Raw genomic sequence first — 20,228 nt, 5'->3', positions numbered from 1 at the left:
CAGGGGTTCAAAAGAGAAAATTCCCCAGAAAAAAACCAGGAGATTTATTTCCCCTGGAAAGGCTCACAGACCCTAGTGCCCAATGCAAGTATAACACCCTGGCCTAGTGTGGGTGTTAATGTCTCTGGCTAATAGCCTGCCACAGCAACCATCCAGTTTGCTACTATGGGCTAGCTACAGGCATTCTGCCTTTGGTCAGACAGCAGGGGCTTGTGCTTTTCCACACTGGAGAGCCAGGTTTGATCCTTGTGGCAAACTCCGGTAGCTATGCTTTGCAGCACTAGTGCAAATGGCATAATAACCTGGAAGGAGCAGTGTCTCTGTGTGTCAGTGAAGAAGCACATAATCAGCTGCAGCCACATCGCCAGTCAGGTGTACAACAAATCCAGCTGACCCCTCTCGCTTTACTCTTCCCCAGCTCTCAGACATTTCCACACCTTTTCATTCTCTGCTTTCCCCTGCCTGCTCTTTTCCCTGCCAGCCATCCTTTGGGAGACCAACTCAGCAATGGTGGTGGAGGGGAACAGGAAGCACACCTAGCCTCTGCTAACGGAGAGGGCTCACTGTATCTGCTCTGATCACTGAGATAAGGCGCCTGCTGCATTCACTCTGGCAAGCAGCATGCGGTGGTTTGTGTTTCAGACCGAGACCTTTATTTTATAAGCAGAGAGCCAGAACCCAACCCTTGCTAAAGAGATGGCATCAAGTGTCAGTCAGCCAGCTTAAGCGGCTGCAGCAGTGGCAAATCAGATGCCAGTGCCACCACAACGTGACCATGGCATGGAAATCTGAGATCATTATACACAGAGATAAACACTTGGAGCCAGACTGCGGGTGTTTGTGTGGGTGGGTGTAGGCGGACAAGCAGATGCAAAGAATTTCTGCCCCCTCCTTCCCCTGCCTAAGGCCTTGTGGCTGTCAGAAGGGCAACAAAGAGAAGGGATCTATGGCCTCACTCCATCTCTGCACCAGCCTGCAGAGCAGACAGAACACCATGGGGAGCAGCCTGCACTGCCACCCAGCTCAGGGAGAATAGCCCTAGAGCACTGCCCCCCAGCCATGCTCCTAGCACCCCGGGGCCCCCAAGCCAGGGCCTGGGAGCAGCTCTGTACTGGCTGGGGAGAGCTCCGTCAGGGAGAGTAACCTAGGGGGCATTTCCACCCATTTAAGGCCCCTTGACACTGGTCACACACATTTATTATCAGTTTAGCTATTTCAATTAGTGGGATGATTTTTTAGCAATACAGATTTTCTGGTACAGCCCCTAGTGTGGATGCAGTTATACTAGTATGAAGGTACCTTATACTGATATAGCTTATTGCTCTTCCCTACAGAAATAAGCTAGACCAGTACAAGGCACCTTTATAGCAGTTTAGCTGTACCCGCACTGGGGCAAGTCATACTGCTTTAACTGCCCCGGTCTAGTTAGAGCAGTACACCTTTTGTGTGTAGACTAGGCCTTAGTGTTACTGAGAATCTGGCCCATAGGCTTCAGCACTACACAGAGTGGGCAGGCCAGGCCCTGGAGCTGGAGGTGGGGTATCTGAGTAACATAAGGAGAGAGGATAATGGCTGTGAAGTAGTGCAGCATTCCAGGACCAGACAGTCCTGGGAAGGGCAGGTGGGGCAGACAGGGTTCACTCTAGGGGTACAGGAGGGTATAGAGCAGCTAAATTATAAACGGGGGGGCACAGTGTCAGTTGTTATAGGTATGCTGGGCTTTGTGCCAGAAGATGAACATAAGAATGGCCATACTGGGTCAGACCAAGGTCCATCTAGCCCAGTGTCTTCCGACAGTGGCCAGTGCCAGGTGCCCAAGGAAATGAACAGAACACGTAATCATCAAGTGACCCTGTCGCTCATTCCCAGCTTCTGGCAAACAGAGGCTAGGGACACCATTCCTGCCCACCCTGGCTAATAGCCATTGATGGACCTATCCTCCATGAATTTATCTAGTTCTTTTTTGAATGCCCAAAAAACAGGAGGTGAGAAACACAGGAGGTGAGATACTGGGGTTTCTCAGCCTCAATAGGACAGAGAACTGGCCTACAGTCTGTGATCTGATCAGCGGCCTGCTTGTGGGGAGAGGTGGTGATGTGTAGGTCAGATGGGTGGAGGAGAAGGTCTATGATCTAGACATAGGTGGGCCCTGACACAGAGTAGTCATACAGCTTCTTGTAGCACCTTAATTCTAAGCTACCAGACATTCAGACATTTGTCCTTAACCACAGCACTGTATTTCCTAATTCAGGTGACACCAAACAAATCAGGTCCTTGTGATAAACCCGCTGAGCAGCTGGAAGCCAGGATGGGGCAGTGTGGTGAATCTGCTAAGGGTGACTCTCCTGCTGCTCTCCTCCTCCAGGCATGGAGGGAGATAGGTCATGGGGGCTGGGGAGGAGGTTCCATGGCAATTGAGAGGGCAGCTGGGGTCCCTGGGAGGAGTGTGGTAGAAGGCAGTTGGTGGATTGCTATCTGGACCCACCCACCCACTGAAGTACGTACACAGCTTCCCCAAATTGTGGTGTTCACAGCATGCCACCAAATTACAGGAATGAGGCTGGTGACCACACACTCTCCCAGGCGACAGAGGAAATATTGCACAGCAGAAACACAGATCAGCCCCCACAATAATTCCAGCCTCCACTGCCCCCTGGTTCGGCCATCACAGGCACTGAGCTGTGCAGTTAACATCTCTGTGCTCAAAGTTAGAGCTCCAGAGATGGCTGAGATCTTCCTTCCCAGCAACATCCATAACAGCAGGAAGAGGCCACTGCGGGCACTGGCCTAGCGACCCAGTCAGAGATGCCATGCTAAGGAAGGCCATATAAAGCCATGAGATGGGTATGCTAGACCTGGACTGATCTGGTACCAGGCACCAATGGCAGACATTGCTCTCTCTTCTTACCCTTTCCAGCTCTTTCACCAGGATTTTAACCAAGATGGCGCTGTTGAGGGGATTCCGATCAATTTTCTTATGCAAGGTCCAGCGCAGCATCCCTGTAAGACCAAGAACAAGGGAAAGGTCATCCAGCAGAAAAAAGTGCTAAGGAGGGAGTGCACCATGATAGCTAGGGGTGGGAACTAAGCCATGAGACTTGAGTTCTATGTCTGGCTCCACCACTGACTTAGGGCACGTGCATTCTTAGTCCTGCCACAGCGAAGAGGGCTGGATTCAATTCCTTCTCAAGGGCTCCTTCCAGCCCTATGTTTATATGATTCTGTGATTTTTGCTGGTATAAACTGCATCTCCTCTAGGGGTTTTTGCCAGCTTACAGCTTGTAACTATAACCAGCAAACCCTTTTAAGTGTAGACAGGGCCTCCATGGGGAAGTTTACTGGCATACATATACTGGTACAATTATACCGCAATAGCTATACTGGTAGAACTCATCATGTGGACACTTATTCTGGAATAAGTGTGTCCGCATGGGGGCGCTATACTGCTGTAATTACAGTGGTGAGTTTCCCCATGCAGACAACAAACCTTTAGTTACAGCAGTGCAGTTTCTGTGCATGGATAAGTCTTACCTCCCGGAGCACTCTGACGGGCAGTTATAGTCCCAGGGCTTCAACGGAAGCCTCCCACACTTAACACTGCACACGTTTTTAAATGGCGAGAGATGCTATCTCTGAGCCATCACCTTAGCCTTAGCAGTGCTCTCAGTATTCGTGCACATGAGAGAGCTGGTAGCAGTGCAGAGTCTCATGCCAAGGATAGTATCATCAACCCCAAGCAATCAAAAATCATCAGAAAGTCCGTTTGTTTTTTTTTAATCGCATAATTCTTCAGCCAGCTGTAAATAGTGGATTCTTTTTTATTTGCTTGCTGGGTTTTGAGCCTTTAGCTCATAGTGGGGTTACATTTTCACCCTTGTCTCTGCTACTGTAATGGCTGGAAGCAGACTGTTTTAAAACAATTGTAGCAGAGAGTCTCAAGGCCATTTCCTGATCCCAGGAGCTGGGGCTCTAAGGAAAACGACAGATATCGTGAGACTTGAAGCAGAATCATGGGAGTTGGCAACACCTAGAATGTAAGCGCCTGGGGCAGGGACAGTCATTTTTATTTCCCCTGGTTTGTGCAGCACCTAGCATAATGGGGCCCTGGGCCACGACTGGGGCTCACAGGTGCTACAGATACACAAAATAACAACAACACTGCAGTGATGAAGAGATGACTATGCACAAACACTTCGCCTAGGTTACAGCTGGTCTGGTCTTGGTTTTTAAATGAAGGCTGAGGCGCCCCAGTGAGAGAAACCAAGAAACAGCAGGCTGCCTCCATGCATTAATTCTAATCTCCGAGTGACCGGGGCCAAGGCACAAAGTATGTGTGTGGGGCGTGGGGGGTTTGACGAGTCCCCCTCTCACTACTACCCCTCTGGAGCTATGTGTGCCTTGCTTTGTAAAAATTGTAATTAAATCCCTGAAACGGGATTGGATAAATCCACGAATATAAGAATGGCCACACTCGGTCAGACCAAAGGTCCATCTAGCCCAGTATCCTGTCTTCCGACAGTAGCCAATGCCAGGTGCTTCAGAGGAAATAAACAGAACAGGTAATCATCAAGTGATCCAGCCCCTGTCACCCATTCCCAGCTTCTGGTAAATAGAGGCTAGGGACACTATCCCTGCCCACCCTGACTAATAGCCATTGATGGACCTATCCTCCATGAATTTATCTTCAAGGGTTCTGGAACAATTTGTATAGTGTGGGTGCTGAGAGCCATTGAACCAAACTGTAAACCATGTATATAATGGAAACCACTTCAAGCCAGGGGGTGTGGCAGCACCCCCCACACCCTTAGTTCCAGCATCTATGTTTATCTAGTTCTTTTTTGAACCCTGTTATAATCTTGGCCTTCATGAAACATGCTCCATGTGGCTGGCCAAACGAAACTGCTTCCTCATGGCTCCAAGGCAGAAGCCACTGCACAGCAAAGATGTGGGTTTGGTCAGCAACAATGGGATGGCTCAACAGCAGCCTGCCTGCCAGGCTCTCCCCATGACGTTACAGAACACAGCACTCCCTGGCAGTCCTGGTCTGTAACTGGCAGCAGCATCCAAGAAGACAAAAGGTCACAGCACATGAGGGCTCCGTCTTGATCCCAGCAGAATGCCACCGGGACCCAGCTGCAACACTGCATGCTGGGACCTACGGTTTCCATTACAGAGATGAGGGCAATGGGAATGTGCTCCGTGGTAAGAAAATGAGGCTGCTGGAATATTATCAATAAGGCACCGGACAGGGCAGTGGTTGGGCCCCTCTGGCTCAGACTGCCGGCTCGAGATGTGATGGCGTCCTTTATGCATCTTCCCAAGCAGCAGCTGGGAATGCCTGCCCCATGCGTCATCTAGTGGCAGAATTCCTCGTACCCGTTTTGATTGACAAACACTAACAGACAGACTCCTGGGGACACACTGTGAAAGCTGCAAGCGGAGATTGTTATGGTCTTCATTTTCCAAGCAGCTAGCAACAATTAGTCATGGAGCCAGATTCTACGCTCAGTTATGTTAACACCAATCTGGAGTAACTGTGCTGACTTCTGGTACTACCAGAGTAACAGATTAGACTTTGGCCCGTGGCCTAGTGGTTACAGCAGGGCACTGTGAATCAGGACTCCTGGGTTCTATACTTGATTCTGTCTCTTACAGCAAACAAGGTGCTCTGGCTCTAAGCTTCATTTTACCCTGGTATAAAACAGAGATGACAACACAGGCCCGCGTCCCAGAGGAGATGGGGTGTGTGATGATTTCACGGTAAAAAGCCCTTTGAGATCTTTGGAAGAAAGGGGCTACAGAAGGGCAGAGGAGTATTATTATTATCATCATCACATCTCTATACAGATTCATTGTCTATTGAGCATTCAGATTACTGCGGTTGCCGTCACAGACTTTGAAATGCTCGCTGCTGATAACATACAATAGCAACAAGGATAAAATTTACATATTTCAGTTTTGCAGAGACTGAGGATTCATTCAGGATCAGATCTAATTTTAATTAACGGTAACATATTCTGTGCATCCCCAGCAAGATCTATTTTAATTTTAATTCAGGCTGCTAAGGCTCTGGAACCAGTTGTTTGACTGACAGTGCAAGGTTTCAACTCTCCATAACTGGGGCATGTAAATAGCCCCATTCAGCTGAGGAGCCCAAAGCATTTTACAAAAAAGAGTTTTGTTCCCATGTTACAGATGGGGAAACTGAGGCACAGAAAAGTTCCGCGAGTTGCCCAAAGCCATGCAGTGACTCAGCGATGTATCTGGGAATGAAACCTATGACCTCCGTCTCTCAATGTTCTGGTCTAATCATCCAGCCCTGCAGATTAATGAAGGTTATTGGAGACCTTGTGCTGAAGGAGGATGGAGGAGGTTGGCTAGAGCTGCTTTGGAAGCATCATACAGAGTAGCTATAGTAAGGAGATTTCACAGTAGGAGAAATGGGTGCCCAGAACCAAAAGTTGGTTGAAAATTTTAGTCCCTCTGGGACCAGCCTTGCAAGCCAAGTGCACACATCAAGGAGATGAGAACAATGTAGAGCATCTGCCAGTGATTCAGTCTGAGTGCGTTGGGAGAATACTCCATCAACAATGTCCTGGGGCCTTCTGATCCCAACAAAATCAGAACAAACAGCCAGGGCAGTCTCTGACACTAACCTTGTCTGAGGCACAGAGAACAGGAGAGAGACAGTGCAAGGCAGCTGAGAGAGGGCCTGTCTTACCTCGCTCACCCTGGAAGGCATGATGGTGTCCGTCGAGTTCTCGAAGGAGGGCACGCACGCTGCGCAGAATGTCCGACTCCACCTCTGGCACAAAGGGAGGAAAAGGATATGAGCAACCAGCACAACTCTGCTATACTTGGGTAAATACTGGCATGTGGCTCGCTGCATAGGCATAAGGCGCCTACTTTGTATCACCGTCATTTAGGGTAGGTAGTTTTACAAAGGTTACGGAACTGGGGAACCCCAGAGATGGTCTCAGTAGACTAAGGCCAAAATGTGCAGACATGGTTACTACAGCTAAACTGCTAAATCCACACTATGAATTCCTGAGCCACACAGCAGGATAAGAAGCAAAGGGTCTGTACAGAGTTTTTGCAACAGAAATTCTTCAAAGAATTGTTCAGGGTCTGCAGGGAAAAAAGTGATTTGGTGACAGACCATCTGTAAACAAAGAACAGAAACACCTTCACATTCGGGTGCAGCAGTAGCTTCTGTGGAGCAATGCCGATTGGCATCAGCTGAGGAGCCGGCCAGCAATAGGAAGTATGGTCATCATGACAACTGCTCAGAATTTGGGGGTGGGGTGGAACGAAGCAAAACAATCTTGTTCAGACAGAGTTCAGGTTGTAATACATTGCAGGGAACCTTGTCAAAACGGTGTCGTTAACACATTTGATATTTGAGAGTCAGGAAATTTAAAGTTAAGGTTATTTCAGAAATCTTAACTCTGTTCTCCTCACCCTACCTTTATGCCTATGTCCTTCAGGCACTGTGCAGCCACTACACTTCAAATAAAAGACATACCCTCCTCACGTAGATTGGACGCTTTCTGCAGGAAGGACTATCTTTCTCTTCTGTGTTTGCACAGCCCCTAAAACAACAGGGCTATGCTCCATGACGGGCTAGCACTGCTAGGCAATAATACAAATAATAATAACCACGGTACTGCCCCACTCTACTGAGTGAAGTACAAACTCTCTCGCCCACCATATAGGAGCCATTGGCATTCAGCATATTGCCTGTTTCCTTCCATTTATGAGCCAACCTGCAGACCCGCCTTCCGACTGAGGTCAAGAAACCTGCCACATATTACCCTCTATGTACAAATAGCTCGCTCCCGCATTCACAATTCCACGAAGCCTGTCTCAGCCCCTCAGTCACCCTTCCATATAAACCACAAACTGCCTTCCGCTCTAAAAACAAGAAACATCTTAGTCGCCATCTTAGTCGCCTTCCTGACACAGTTCTGAGACTGCAACACTCATCGATAGCTATACGTTGTGCTCAGCCTGGCACCATCCACCTTTCACATACTGGTTTCAGACCTTCAGAGCACCCCATTTTCCGAGGCAGGTTATAAACACAGAGGAGCCATAGGGAAGCAATGAATTCCCCTTGGACATCTCTCTGACACATAGGGAATTAAGGGCCATCATAGAGGGGGCTCTGTAGGGAGCAACCCACAAAACAGCTAAGTACAGGAGAAATACTAGGCAGGAAATCTAGTAATCAAGTTAATAATCAAGGAACTTCCAGGAGGATAGTAAGTTTGGACCAGCTGTCCTGTGTAAATGTGTAAAAGTAATAGGGTGGGCCAGGTGTCTGATTCAAAGCTCATTGGAGTTAATGGAAAGACTCCCATTTATTTCAGTGAACTTTGGATCAGGCCCTACAGCAGCATAAATTCAATCAAAACCCAAGGTCTCTGCTGTTCTAAAATCAGTACGTCAGTCTGACAACCACAGACCAGCTTCCAGGGACTTAGTGTGTGTCATTAATATCTAGATCCAATTTGCTGAGAGCTGGGAGAAGGCAGGCATAGAGAAAGAAGAGAAATAATCTTCAGATGAAACAATTAAAGCTCATTTATTCCATAGCTGTAAAAATCCTGCTCCAGGACCCCAGAGGCATCTTGCCTTTCTCTTCATTAAAATAATCCATTAATTAATTAAAAAGAGATAATGCATTAAGATAATGAAAGATAATTCGGATTTGCATTGTTTAATTCTTTGCAAAGGGCCTTTGTACTTTCTCTCTCTACAGGAAGATGCAGAATGGAGTTTGCAAAACGTTCCTTGACTCAGAATACAACAGTTTCATTCTCTTAACCTGGGCCATAACATGCATCCAGTTCCACTGATATGGACTGAACTGCAGCCTGGAGGTCTGTATTTTACATTATGGGACTGAAAGCAAGTAGTATTCTCATCTTTTTCCCAACAGAATTATACACACAACCTGGCCAAAATTTACCATCCTCTTGGGATTTCCTTTATTATTAATTTAATTACCAAATTTCCTGCCAAATGTGCAGAGTGGATTTTGAGACACTGAGCACAGTGTGTAAGTGTAGGTGTCACGGTCTCAGAACCATGTCAGGAAGACGACTAAGATGACGGTGACAGTGGTGTTTCTAATTTTTAGAGCAGAAGGCACTTTGTGGTTTATGTGGAATGAATGGTGACTGAGTGTCCGGGACAGGCTTTGTGAAAGAAGGGTTGGCGTGGTGGAATTGTGAATGGGGAGGGAACTATTTGTGGACTGTACGTGCGGGAAAATGCTATGGTTTCCTGACCTCAGTTGGAAAGTGTGATGGCTCGTAAATGGACGGAATGAAGCAAAATGCTAAACGTAGCTGGCTCCTACGTGGTGGGGAAGAGAATCTGTACTTCATTCGGCAGAGTGTGGCGCAGTACATTGAGGACTGCATCATAGGCCTTGTCTACTCACACACTATCATCAGTTTAAGATATGTTTACACTACAGCACTGCAGCTATGCCACTGTATGCTGTACGGTAGACACTTGCTATAGTGATAGAAAGGGTTTTTCCATCGATGCAGTAAATCCACCTCCTTGAGAGGTGGTAGCTAGGTCGAAGAAAGAAATCTTCTGTTGACCTAATGGTGTCTGCACCAGGGCGTAGGTCGGCTTAACTACATCTCTCAAGGGGGAGAATTTTTCACCCTCCTGAGTGGCATAACTAGGTTAACTAAAATTTAGGTAAAAGGAAAAGGAGTACTTGTGGCACCTTAGAGACTAACCAATTTATTTGAGCATAAGCTTTCGTGAGCTACAGCTCACTTCATCGGATGTAGCTCACGAAAGCTTATGCTCAAATAAATTTGTTAGTCTCTAAGGTGCCACAAGTACTCCTTTTCTTTTTGCGAATACAGACTAACACGGCTGCTACTCTGAATCCTAAAATTTAGGTGTATACCTCAGTTAGCCCTGGGCAGATTCTAATTTCAGTTTAAGAGTGGCTTATTCAGAGAGAACCAGTGCCAATTTTTGCAAGTATTTCTGTATAATCTGGAGAAATTTGAGATCCTCTTACTAGAGAGTGCATATAGATTACTGTTCCTGTCAGTATCCGCCAATGGTAAGGAGGAGAAGCTGTTTCTACCCTAAACCTCTTTTTTCAGTGGCTCGTAACTTTTCTGAAGCAGATTTTGTGGGGGGAGGGGGGGACTGAAGGTTTTCTTATTCTTAGCCCCAACCCAAAGGTGAATGTTGGAGGGAATTCCAGTAAAATTGGTTCAGTTGCTAATACGCAAGTTAAAAAAGTAATAGTGTTTGTCCAAAAGTTCCAGGTGAAATATTGTATGCAGTGTAGTTGTAGCCGTGTCAGTCCCAGATTATTAGAGAGACAAGGTGGGTGAGGTTAATGGGCCATTCTACCTCGAATGGTCTCTTATAATATGTGCTAAATACTTATGCCAAACAATCTGTTCCCCCTGGTATTTTGCTGTGACATTAGGAGTACCTTTCCCAGACCCAAAGAAGAGCTCTGTGCGGCTTGAAAGCTTGTCTCTGTCACCAACAGAAGTTGGTCCAATAAAAGATATTACCTCACTTACCCTGTCTTATTAATTAAAATATTTGCATTCTGACCCATAAAAAATGGCTAATGCTAGGGGGCTAGGTTCTCATGTACACTAAGGTCCCTTTACTCCACTCTGGCAGCTTAGAGGGGTTGGTGGTTATGTCTACACGACAGACTTCTGACAGCATAGCTATGTCAGTCAAGGATGTGAGGAAAAGTGAACCCTGACTGACAGATCTGTGCCGGCAAAAGCCCCTAGAACAGATGCAGTTATACCGACACGATTTTGTTTTTGCCAGGATAGCTGCATTTGGAGTGGTGGCGGAATAAGCTCTACCGAGAAAAGCAGCTTTGCCAATGTAGCTGCATCCACACTAGGAACTCTTTTCCAGTATAGTATACTGGTATAGCTAACCCGGTAAAGCACTTTTAATGTAGGCATGGCCTTAGTATTAATGAGAATCTGGCCTAGAATAATCTATGGCAGTAGTGCCTAGGTGCTATACAGATACAGAACAAAGAGACAGCGCTGGCTCTAAAGAGCTTATTATATTCCTCCATTAGAGGAAGGCCAAACTACTCAGGTTGGAGGAAAATGCATTCAGTATTTTTACAAATATGGCTTGATTCCCTTCTCGCAGACGCTGGTGTAAATCAGAAGCGAGCCCAGTTCAGTCAGTGGAGTCAGATCCCTGGACATTTTGGGCTGAGTTTTTCGAAAGCTCTCTAACGGGATCTGGTGCCCAATTCCCATTGAAAATAAAATGTCTGGGAATCGGGTGTCCCAGTCCCACACTGGCAGCTGGCAAACATTCCCATTCTCTTTTCCCCATGCATTTACCCCAGAGTCGCTACAGGGCACCTCAGTTAAGGATGCTTCTGTGAATGAAGACCTCTTGAATTAAGGAGTTGGTTTATAAGGACACTTGAGCTAAGAGAGATAAGGTGGGTGAAGTAGTATCTGTTATTGGACCAAGAGACTGTCTCTTTCACTAACAGAAGTTGGCTCATTAAACATGTGCTGTGATATGATTAAAATATGACCATGTAGATCATTGTTGCTACCACTGTTATATAATTGCAACAAATCTTGTACAAAGTATGTCATGTAAGATGTCAATGAAAAGGTTATTGTTTGCTGAATATGATTATCCTATTTGTATGCATGTATACTTTTTATATCTAAAGTTATGAATATTGCCTGTACACCTCTATTTCAAATGTGTTCACTTCTGTGGTCACACCCACAAGGCAGCTTACTTCTAGTCTGGCCAGCACATTGTGAAGGGAGTATTCAAGCTGAATGACCCATCAAAGAGCACTTAACTCATACTGGACCTTACAAGAGGCTTATCTCTACCTGATGGACCTTCCTGTGGAAGTTCTAGCTAGAATATGGGTAACAGCCTCTGCTATGACTCAGCGAAGCACGCAAGGGCATGTGATTAGATCATGTGACACTAAATTCCATCTTGTTACCTGTATTTTCTCCCAAACTGTGCTGAGGGCTTTGTTTGGGACAGTGAAGTTCCCTCCACATGGCAAAAGCTATAAGAGGCCCTGGAAACCTCTTAATTGTATCTCTTTCCTGCTCTGAGCTCTGGACTATGGACTTATACTAATGGGAGCATTCTAACCAAGGGACTGAGGACCTTCCAAATCATTTGGAAGCAACCAGAGACTTAACAAGCCAGCAGTTTATTCCATCACTGCTCCAAGCCTGATCCAAGAACTTTGCAATTATTGTACGTATTTGATTCCTTTAACTAATTTTAACTCTCACCTCTTTCTTTCTTTTTATAAATAAACCTTTAGATATTAGATACTAAAGGATTGGCTGTAAGCATGTATTTGGGTAGGATTTGAACTGTTCATTAACTTGATGGGTAATGTGTCTGATCCTTTGGGATTGGTAGAACTTGTTATATGATGAACAAGATTTTTGGTAATCCCCATCATATTTGACTTGGCTGTCTGGGAGGAAGCCCAAGGCTGCATTGCTTTAAGGCAGGGGTGGGGAACCTCCGACCCGTGGGCCTGATCTGGCCCTCTGGCTAGGTGCAGGGGCAATCAGGGAAGCTCTGAGTTTGCGTGCTCCTACCCGCGCCCGCAGGCGCCGCCCCCGCAGCTCTCATTGGCTGGGAACTGCAACCAATGGGAGCTGTGTGGGCGGCACCTACGGGCGCACCGCTGGCTGGCAGTGCACACAGCACAAAGCCGCCTGGCCACATTGTGGCCACTTCCAGGAATGGCGAGGGGCCAGGGCAGCGGGGGAGCCTACCTTAGCCCCACTGCACTGCCGACCAGGAGCTGCCTGAGGTAAGCAGCGCCCGGCCAGAGCCCACACTCCTCACCCCCTCCTCCACCCCAACCCACTCCCAGAGAACGCACACCCACCCTCAAACCCCATACCCAAGGTCGGAACCCCCTCCTGCACCCCAACCCCTTCCCAGAGCCTGCACCCCAAACCCCCTATCCCAGCCCTGAGCCCGCTCCCGCATTCCAAACCCCTCAGCCCCAGCCCGGAGCTCCCTCCCGCACCCTGAACCCCTCATTTCTGGCCCCACCCTTGAGCCTAGGGGAAGACCCAAGCCGCCGCCCCCCACTCCCTGTGAGGCTGTGTGTGGCCTGCAACTGATTTTTTTCTGTGGGTCAGTAGCCCCCGATAGAAAAAAGGTTCCCCACCCCTGTTTTAAGGGAACTGTGTTTTGGCTTCTGTGTAGCCAATTGTAGAAGCTGTTTTGTTGCTGGCTTGGTGAAACTAAGTATTGGAATATCTACCAGTTTTGGGAATTGTCTGTCCCATTCTTTGAAGTTTGCCCGAATTGAGCAACCTCAGCGTGGCCCCCCGGGGACCCCGAACGATTTTGCCTCTCTCGCATATCCTGGGACCAACAGGGCTACAACAACACTGCAACCAAATTTAGCTAAGGATATGTTTGCTAAGGAGTTCTGCATTAAGGACACTCGATTAAGGAGGATGAGTAAGGTTGCTACACCTCCTAGGATGACCTGGGGTGTACTCCTTGCTTTCCAGTTAATCATAAGGATGTGCCAGTAATGAACCAGCTGGCTCTATGCAGCATTTTTTATCCCTCTTTTCCTTGTCCTAACTACAGCACTGATTGATAGCTAAATGCTAACTTCACCGTACCATGTTACTGTAACTGAATTACAGATGTTGTGTGGAGCGACGCCTATCCTGGAATTAAGGCTGCATTTTCCATTCTAAAGGGCCTTTCCCAGATGCTTATAACTTTGTCAAACATTTACTTCTCAGGCTGAAATTTTCCATGTTTGGTCTTGGGCCCAAAGCAAATTTTCTCAGGAAGCCGAAGTGAAAATGGTCAAATCTGAATGGCGAATCTAAGCTGGAGGCTCAAACAGCCCTGTGCAGAGAGCCAGCAAAAGGCCCTTGAATTACTTAAGTCCCACTTAGATACTCTTTTGAGGATGTAAGTGGGACTTGTAAAGACACTGAGCCGGCCTCAGGAGACCTGCGGTCAATTCCTTGCTCTGCCACAGGCTTCCTGCATGACCTTGGGCAAGTCACTTAGTCTCTCTGTGCCTCCATTCCCCCATCTGTACAATGGGGACAATAATCTTTCCTTTGTCTGTCTTGTCTATTTCACTGTGAGGTCTCAGGGCAGAGGCTCCCTCTCACTGTGTGTTTGTGTGGTGCCTAGCACAATGGGGTCCTGATCTCGACTGGGGCCTCTAGGTGCTACGGCCACACAGATAGTAACAGCTTACGCAGTGTATTAATACCTGTGAGGTAGATAGGTAAATGTCATCTCCACTTTACACAGGGGGAAACTGAGGTACAATGAAAGGAAGTAAAATGGCATTAGAACCCAGTCCTACAAGCAGCCTTTCTCCTAGACTGCCAACCCTGCACCTTAGTCATACCACCATCTTTCCTCCCTGGGCCTACTGGAGAGAGTTACTGCTGAGCTACCCACCGCAGTACCAGCTCAGCAGGACAACCTCCGTAGTCATTGGATGGACTTATTTCTCACCCAGCCTCTCGCTCTGCTGAAGCGCATAGGGCTGCCTTGGCCAGCTTGCCTTTCCCTGCTGCCTCAGCCCACCCACTCAGGGACATTGCTGGCAATCACAGACCTGTGTTCTCCATGAATGGGCAAGGAGCAGACGTGTCTGTCTCAGCACTTCTCGAACAACAGGGCAAGCTGGTGGCAGCTTCTCACTCAGCACTTGCATGGCCTTGCGTCCTGGTTCTCGCCTGCAAAACAAGAGAGACGCAGATGAAACCGCAAGAGGAAGGTGGGATCAGACCGGCCCAGGTGTGAAAATGAGAGAGGGAGGGGGGCACAAATAGGGAGATGCCACTGAAATGGGCAGCCACAATGGGCACCGAGGGTCAGGTTCCCAGGAGAGCTCAGCATCCACCAGGGAGCCCACGGGCCCTAACTGCCCTCTTGTTCCGGGCTCAGCAGGGGCCAAGGACTGAATGAGCCATGGAGGATTCTTGCTGCACATGCTGCCCCTGTTCTCAGGACAGAGAGAGGCCTTTAGTCTCCGGGGCATTCAATCTGCACTGCTCACCATGAGAGGTCTAGTATAGGCCCCTCTGAGCTGCCTGTCTCTTACTAGAATCTCCTCAGGACCTGCAAGCTTGTCTCTGTGACCAGGCCTGTGGCAGCCTCCTGGAGGGGGTCAAGAGAAGACCTGCTGACGCCCTTGCTGCACAATCCCCAGCTCCCTGTGCAGGTGCACCAGAGATTGGCCCTGGCTGGTGTCACCAGGACCAGAGACCTCCTGGGCTCAGTCTGAAAGGACTGGCTGAACCCTGGGTGCTTGCCCTGCACGTGGGGCTGCTCACACTATCTGCTCCATGATGTGAGGGCTGCCTGCCCCTGCCTCTCTTACTTATCTCGAGCAGACCCTGCAAGAGGGTGCACCCAACCTGCCCCTATCCCCTCACCCTCCAGAGCTCACCATTGTGCCCCTGCTCCGCAAGCCCCAGCAGCCATGCCCAGTGCGCTACCTGAGCATGCCAAATGATATCCAGTCAGTCCATCTCTGAACCATGCCTACGGAACATCTCCATGCTCTCATGCCCCACAGCATGCATTTCCTCACCCTCACGTCCCACCCCCCGACCCAGCTGCAGGATGTCCTACCGCGGGCCAGTCTTTATTCCACCCCGGTACCTCGGCCTACTGGGGATATTAGTTGGAGCTGCATGGAGCTGTGAGCATGGGCGTGGTTCACAGGTGCCGACACCTGTCCCTTCTGCAGCGAGAGAGACACCCTGGCGAATACCTGCCACCAGTGCACAGCCCCTTTTCTGGCTCCTCCAGAACCTCCTGCTGAGGCACTGGCTGCATTTCTCCTCACAGCTATTTCTGTGCACGCAGCTCCCCCTCTGTGGTCCCACAACGGAACGAGAGCTCCTCGTTAGCCTCCTCCTGGCGCTACCCATACTGGCCACCCACCAGCCCAGGAGCGGGAGGAGGGGGCTGCTCTACGACCACAGGGCCTTTTCCCATTTCCTGGTTGTATCACGCACCCAGACAGAGTTCCTCTGGGCAACATCCACTGACTCCCTGGACACTTTCACCAAGCAGCGGGCACTGCCTAGGGCTCTCTGCTGGGTCCCCCTCTGCTACCCTGGTTTTACCCCTTTCATCTGCACTCCCCTTCCCATGTTTTCAACTTTTGTTCCAAGCGATCAGTTGGCTCCTGGGTCCTGTGGCCCCTCCCCCACCTGGGGGGTGGGCCTTTTATCTTATCCCTCCCCCCAGAATTCAGATAGGCTGCACTGCCCACCAACAGGGCATTCACTGGGAACGAACCAGGGGAACTGCCAGGAGGGTTGGAAAAGGAGAATGGGGACTCCCCAATAAAAGTGGGTAAGGATTTAACTCAGGCAAGCTGGCACCTGTCAGGGAAGCAGGTTTGATGGAACAGAAAGTGCCAGGGAGACGACACAGGAAAAGGCCTCTTGGCCTTTCCCTGGGCACAGCCGGAGGATTTGCCAGGGCAGCGGCGTAGCTGCTGCAGCTGAAGCAGTCTTGACTAGCGGGAAAGCACATGCCTAGTTTGGACTCCCTGCTGCCAGCGCACAGCAAATGGAAGTGTAAAAGGTACACGCTGTCTCCCGCACCCCCTTGCAGCCAGGCACAGAACTACAGGGAAATCCTGCCTTAATTTCCCTGATGCGGCCATCTGTAAGGTCAGCAAGGTTGATACGTATTGAACTGTGCCCCCCTTCTGAGGGTCTTGGTCATTAGCAGAAAATTCAGCAGCACCACAAGAAAGCCCCTCACCCAGGCTTCTTAGCAAGGAGGCAGACTGCAGCTGAGCATGTCAGTCCCATGTTTACAAGGCCGCCCCAACCTGGATTCCCTCCTGGAGCCACAGCCTTCCTGCCCACCCCCTCAGAGGCTGGGCCTCCTGCAGCTCTCCGGGAGCTCCTTACTCTGGGAGCACTGCTCCTGGGCAGCTCCCTCTCCCAACCAGCAACCCTGCCCCAGCAGAGCTCTGGCAGCCTTTCATCAGGTCCAGGTGCTCTTCAGCTAACTAGCTGCCAAGCAGCCACCTAGGCAATTAGCTGCTCAAAGGTGGGCTGAGATGGGCTTGTTCGCCTCAATGAAACCCATCAGCCTGACTCTCCTCACAGGGGCCAGCCACCCCATGGCAGGCCGACAAAGCAGAGACTGGTACCTAGTACTTGTCACGTCTAAAGCAGCTTCACAGAGATGCTAATGGAAGAGCTCGCTCAGTGAGTCACTGATGCGCTGGTGCTGGGCTGTCCCATGTTCTCCAGCCAAACTGAAGGGAAGGTTGGGAGGGGGGTCCCCCTGACTAGGATGGCACGACAGGTGCCATTGCAGCCCTTTGGAGAGGCCTTCTTGTAGAAACACACTGCAGAGCAGATCTAGGCCTTCGGAAGGTGCCTGGTGGCACCAAGGGTCAGGGATTCTCCCAGAACAGCCCTTGGTAAATAGAACGCCCAATCCCCCTCACAAGATCTTTAACCCCCTCCCCCCCATAACACACACACACACACACACACACATACACACACTGTGAATGGCACAAGCTGAGCTGTAGATGGTCATCCAGATCTTACCAATTATCCTGGTGTCAGTCAGGCATCATGCCAGTGAAGTCCATGGGGCTGACTCTCTTTCGCCCTGCAGCTTGCCAAGTCTTTTACACTAGTGCAAAGCGGGTAAGATGTTACTGCCCTGCTCTGCTAGTGCTTTCCACCCAGTTGGCACTGGTGCAAATGATGGTAGTGGGCAATGGTGAGTGGGGCCCGGTGGGGCTATCCTGGTCATAAGCTTTTCTGGGTTAGAGGAGAACCTGTTCATGCACATCTCAGAAGCACAGTATAAACGTTTCCAGCCAGTGTCACTCACTTCTAGTCTGTTTGCCACAGGGCTCTGCCTTGCTCCTTGACTGAGGGAGAAGAAATGGACAGATCCCCACTGGACACTAGATTTCCTTCAGGGGAAGTGGAGGTGGGGTATTGCTGTGAGAACCCCATGTTAAAATATTAGCAGCCCATCCTTGAGGTGAATATCGTTATTTCTGCTTTATACGTGGGGAAAAAGAAACCCAAAGAGATTAACTGCGCTGCCCAGGAAGTAAGTGCTAGAGCCAGGCATTGAACCCAGGCGTTCAGTCACACAGAGTTTGTTCTTCAGCTGACTTTGAAAAGTAGAATTGCTTTACTTTAGCTCCTCCTAGTGCTTCTCTCCCCCTGGATTTGGGCTCCTGCCGGATGCCCCTTCAGGGATGTAAATGACTTGATTTGAGGGATGAAACCTGCCCTGTCCCCACCCCACTGCCTATGCTTCCTTCTCAACAAGGCACGCTGTCCTGCAGCCAGCCAGGTGCGCAATGTACAAATCAGGTACGAGTGTCACAGCACAGCAGTGGGCAGCCTCGCCTATACTGGCCTCTGCCAGGGCAGGCTTAACTCACTGGCTGTCCCGTCACCTAGGGAGAAGCAACACCACAGCCATCCCCACATCAAACCCCTCCTAATCACAAACCAGTAGCTCAGAGAATCAGCGGCCACAAGGCAATCTCCCGCACAGCTCTGTCAGGGTCTTTGAAGGGCACCAAGAGAGGAGCCAGCCAGGAACCTGATGGCTTCCCCTGGCGCTGAGACCTCATTGTTCTCTTCAGAGACAGGGGAAAAAAACAAGAAGTGGAATAGGAAGGAAGGGTGATTTGGCTGCGTCACACCACCATGATCGCTCTGGCATGGCTGGGACCTGGCCATCACTGCTCAGGAAGGCCGAGGACTGGTTAGCGGTTCATGCTGCAGAGCTGTGTGCAGGAACAGGACTGGAGTAGCAGGGAGGCTGTGGGTTGCAACTAAGGGGAATTCAGAGAGCTGGGTGTGGGGAGCCCAAAACTGGCATGGTGGGGAGTTCTGTGGGTCGAGATTGAGGAGCATTGAGAGAGCTGTGTGCATGAGGAAGGTGAGCCCAGGAACGGATAGCAGGGGAGACGGGTCAGGATTGAGGGGTACACTCAGCTTTAGCGAGTGCTGTCAGCCACTCACTTACAAATGGACATGCTCAGGTTGGCGGCAGGGAATGGGAGAAAAGAAGGAATTCATCTGGCAGCTTATCCATCAGCCAGCCAGCCTGTCACAGGACAGCGAGTGACAGGGAGTGCCAAGGGAGGAGGAAGAGAGGTGGGTACTGGAGGAAGTTACAGATGAGCATCGGGCGGGTTCTTCGTGCAGTCACAAGCTCCAGGAACTTCCGAACTCTTCAGCAGCAAGGCCAGGCAGCACAGACAGTGACTGGGTGGGCTCTGTCTGTGTCCAAGTAGGAAGGCTGTCTTGCTGTACTCGTGGAGCCTGCATACACTCAGAGACAGCCGGTTGTAATGCCCTCCAGATAGCTGCCCTGCCCAGAAAAGGTCTGACACACCTCACTGAAGGACTAAGAGCTATCCAGACCACAGCCTGGGGCCAACCACTTCGACTGTCTCTCAACTACTGGCCCATGCTCATGGAAAAATGGGTTTCTCCACAGGGGCCCATGGGGGGGAAGAGGCAAGTGTGAATGGTGGGTCTGTAGCTTCTAGGTCATAGCTCAGAGATGGCATCCTGCTCTGTGCTGGGGGCCAGCCATCGTCATGGGGTCAGAGCAGGAGTGAAAAGGCAGGAGGAACTGACCAGCCTGGAATGTTGGTGAACTACAGACTCCCAGATGGAGTGAGATCAGACCAGAGGATGGGGCATCTGAGGACTTTTGTTGTTTCCAAAGATCTGTAACTCTCAAGTACTTCAAGAGTCAAGTTTCCATGGTTAGGAATCCCATTGCTAGGCTTGTGTCCCTTGTTTTTCTGCCTTGCTGTCCCTAAAGGGGATAGTTAACGAGAAGGCCAGAGTGCCCACAGCCCTGGTGGAGCTCTGGGGTGCATGTGTCACTTATGGGGGGGCTCGGGAGGCCTGAGTTACTGGTTTCAGGGTCTAAGGTGACGGGGTGGCAATGCCCCTGGACAAGTGTCAGACAAGAGGTCTCAGCCCAGGAGTGTGCCCTACAGGTCCTAGACTCTGCCCAGACCCAGCTATGGGACCCAGTGTTCGGGTGGACTCACAACAGACTGGTGACGGCACAGAGGGGGACTGTGCCAGGCTATAATGCCAATGACTAGCACTGGTTAGGAACTTGCTGGTGAAACA

At 49.8% G+C, this 20,228-nt stretch overlaps 1 protein-coding gene across 1 annotated transcript in view; it reads right to left on the bottom strand.

The window, feature by feature from the left end:
* The window catches only part of PIK3R6 (phosphoinositide-3-kinase regulatory subunit 6), a 57,580-nt gene that overhangs the window by 26,236 nt on the left and 11,116 nt on the right, over positions 1–20,228 (bottom strand). The window contains exons 2-4 of the mRNA XM_077833929.1: positions 14,669–14,789; positions 6,722–6,805; positions 2,909–3,000 (exon numbers count right to left, since the gene is read on the bottom strand). Coding sequence (XP_077690055.1) covers positions 2,909–3,000; positions 6,722–6,805; positions 14,669–14,681 — 189 coding nt within the window. The 5' untranslated portion in view covers positions 14,682–14,789. The remainder of the gene's footprint in view (positions 1–2,908; positions 3,001–6,721; positions 6,806–14,668; positions 14,790–20,228) is intronic.

This window comes from Eretmochelys imbricata, chromosome 14 (genome assembly GCF_965152235.1).
Source record: "Eretmochelys imbricata isolate rEreImb1 chromosome 14, rEreImb1.hap1, whole genome shotgun sequence".
Taxonomy (NCBI): Eukaryota; Metazoa; Chordata; order Testudines; family Cheloniidae; genus Eretmochelys; species Eretmochelys imbricata.
The sequence above is the reverse complement of the archived record's forward strand: the minus strand, read 5'-3'. Positions and strand labels throughout refer to the sequence as shown.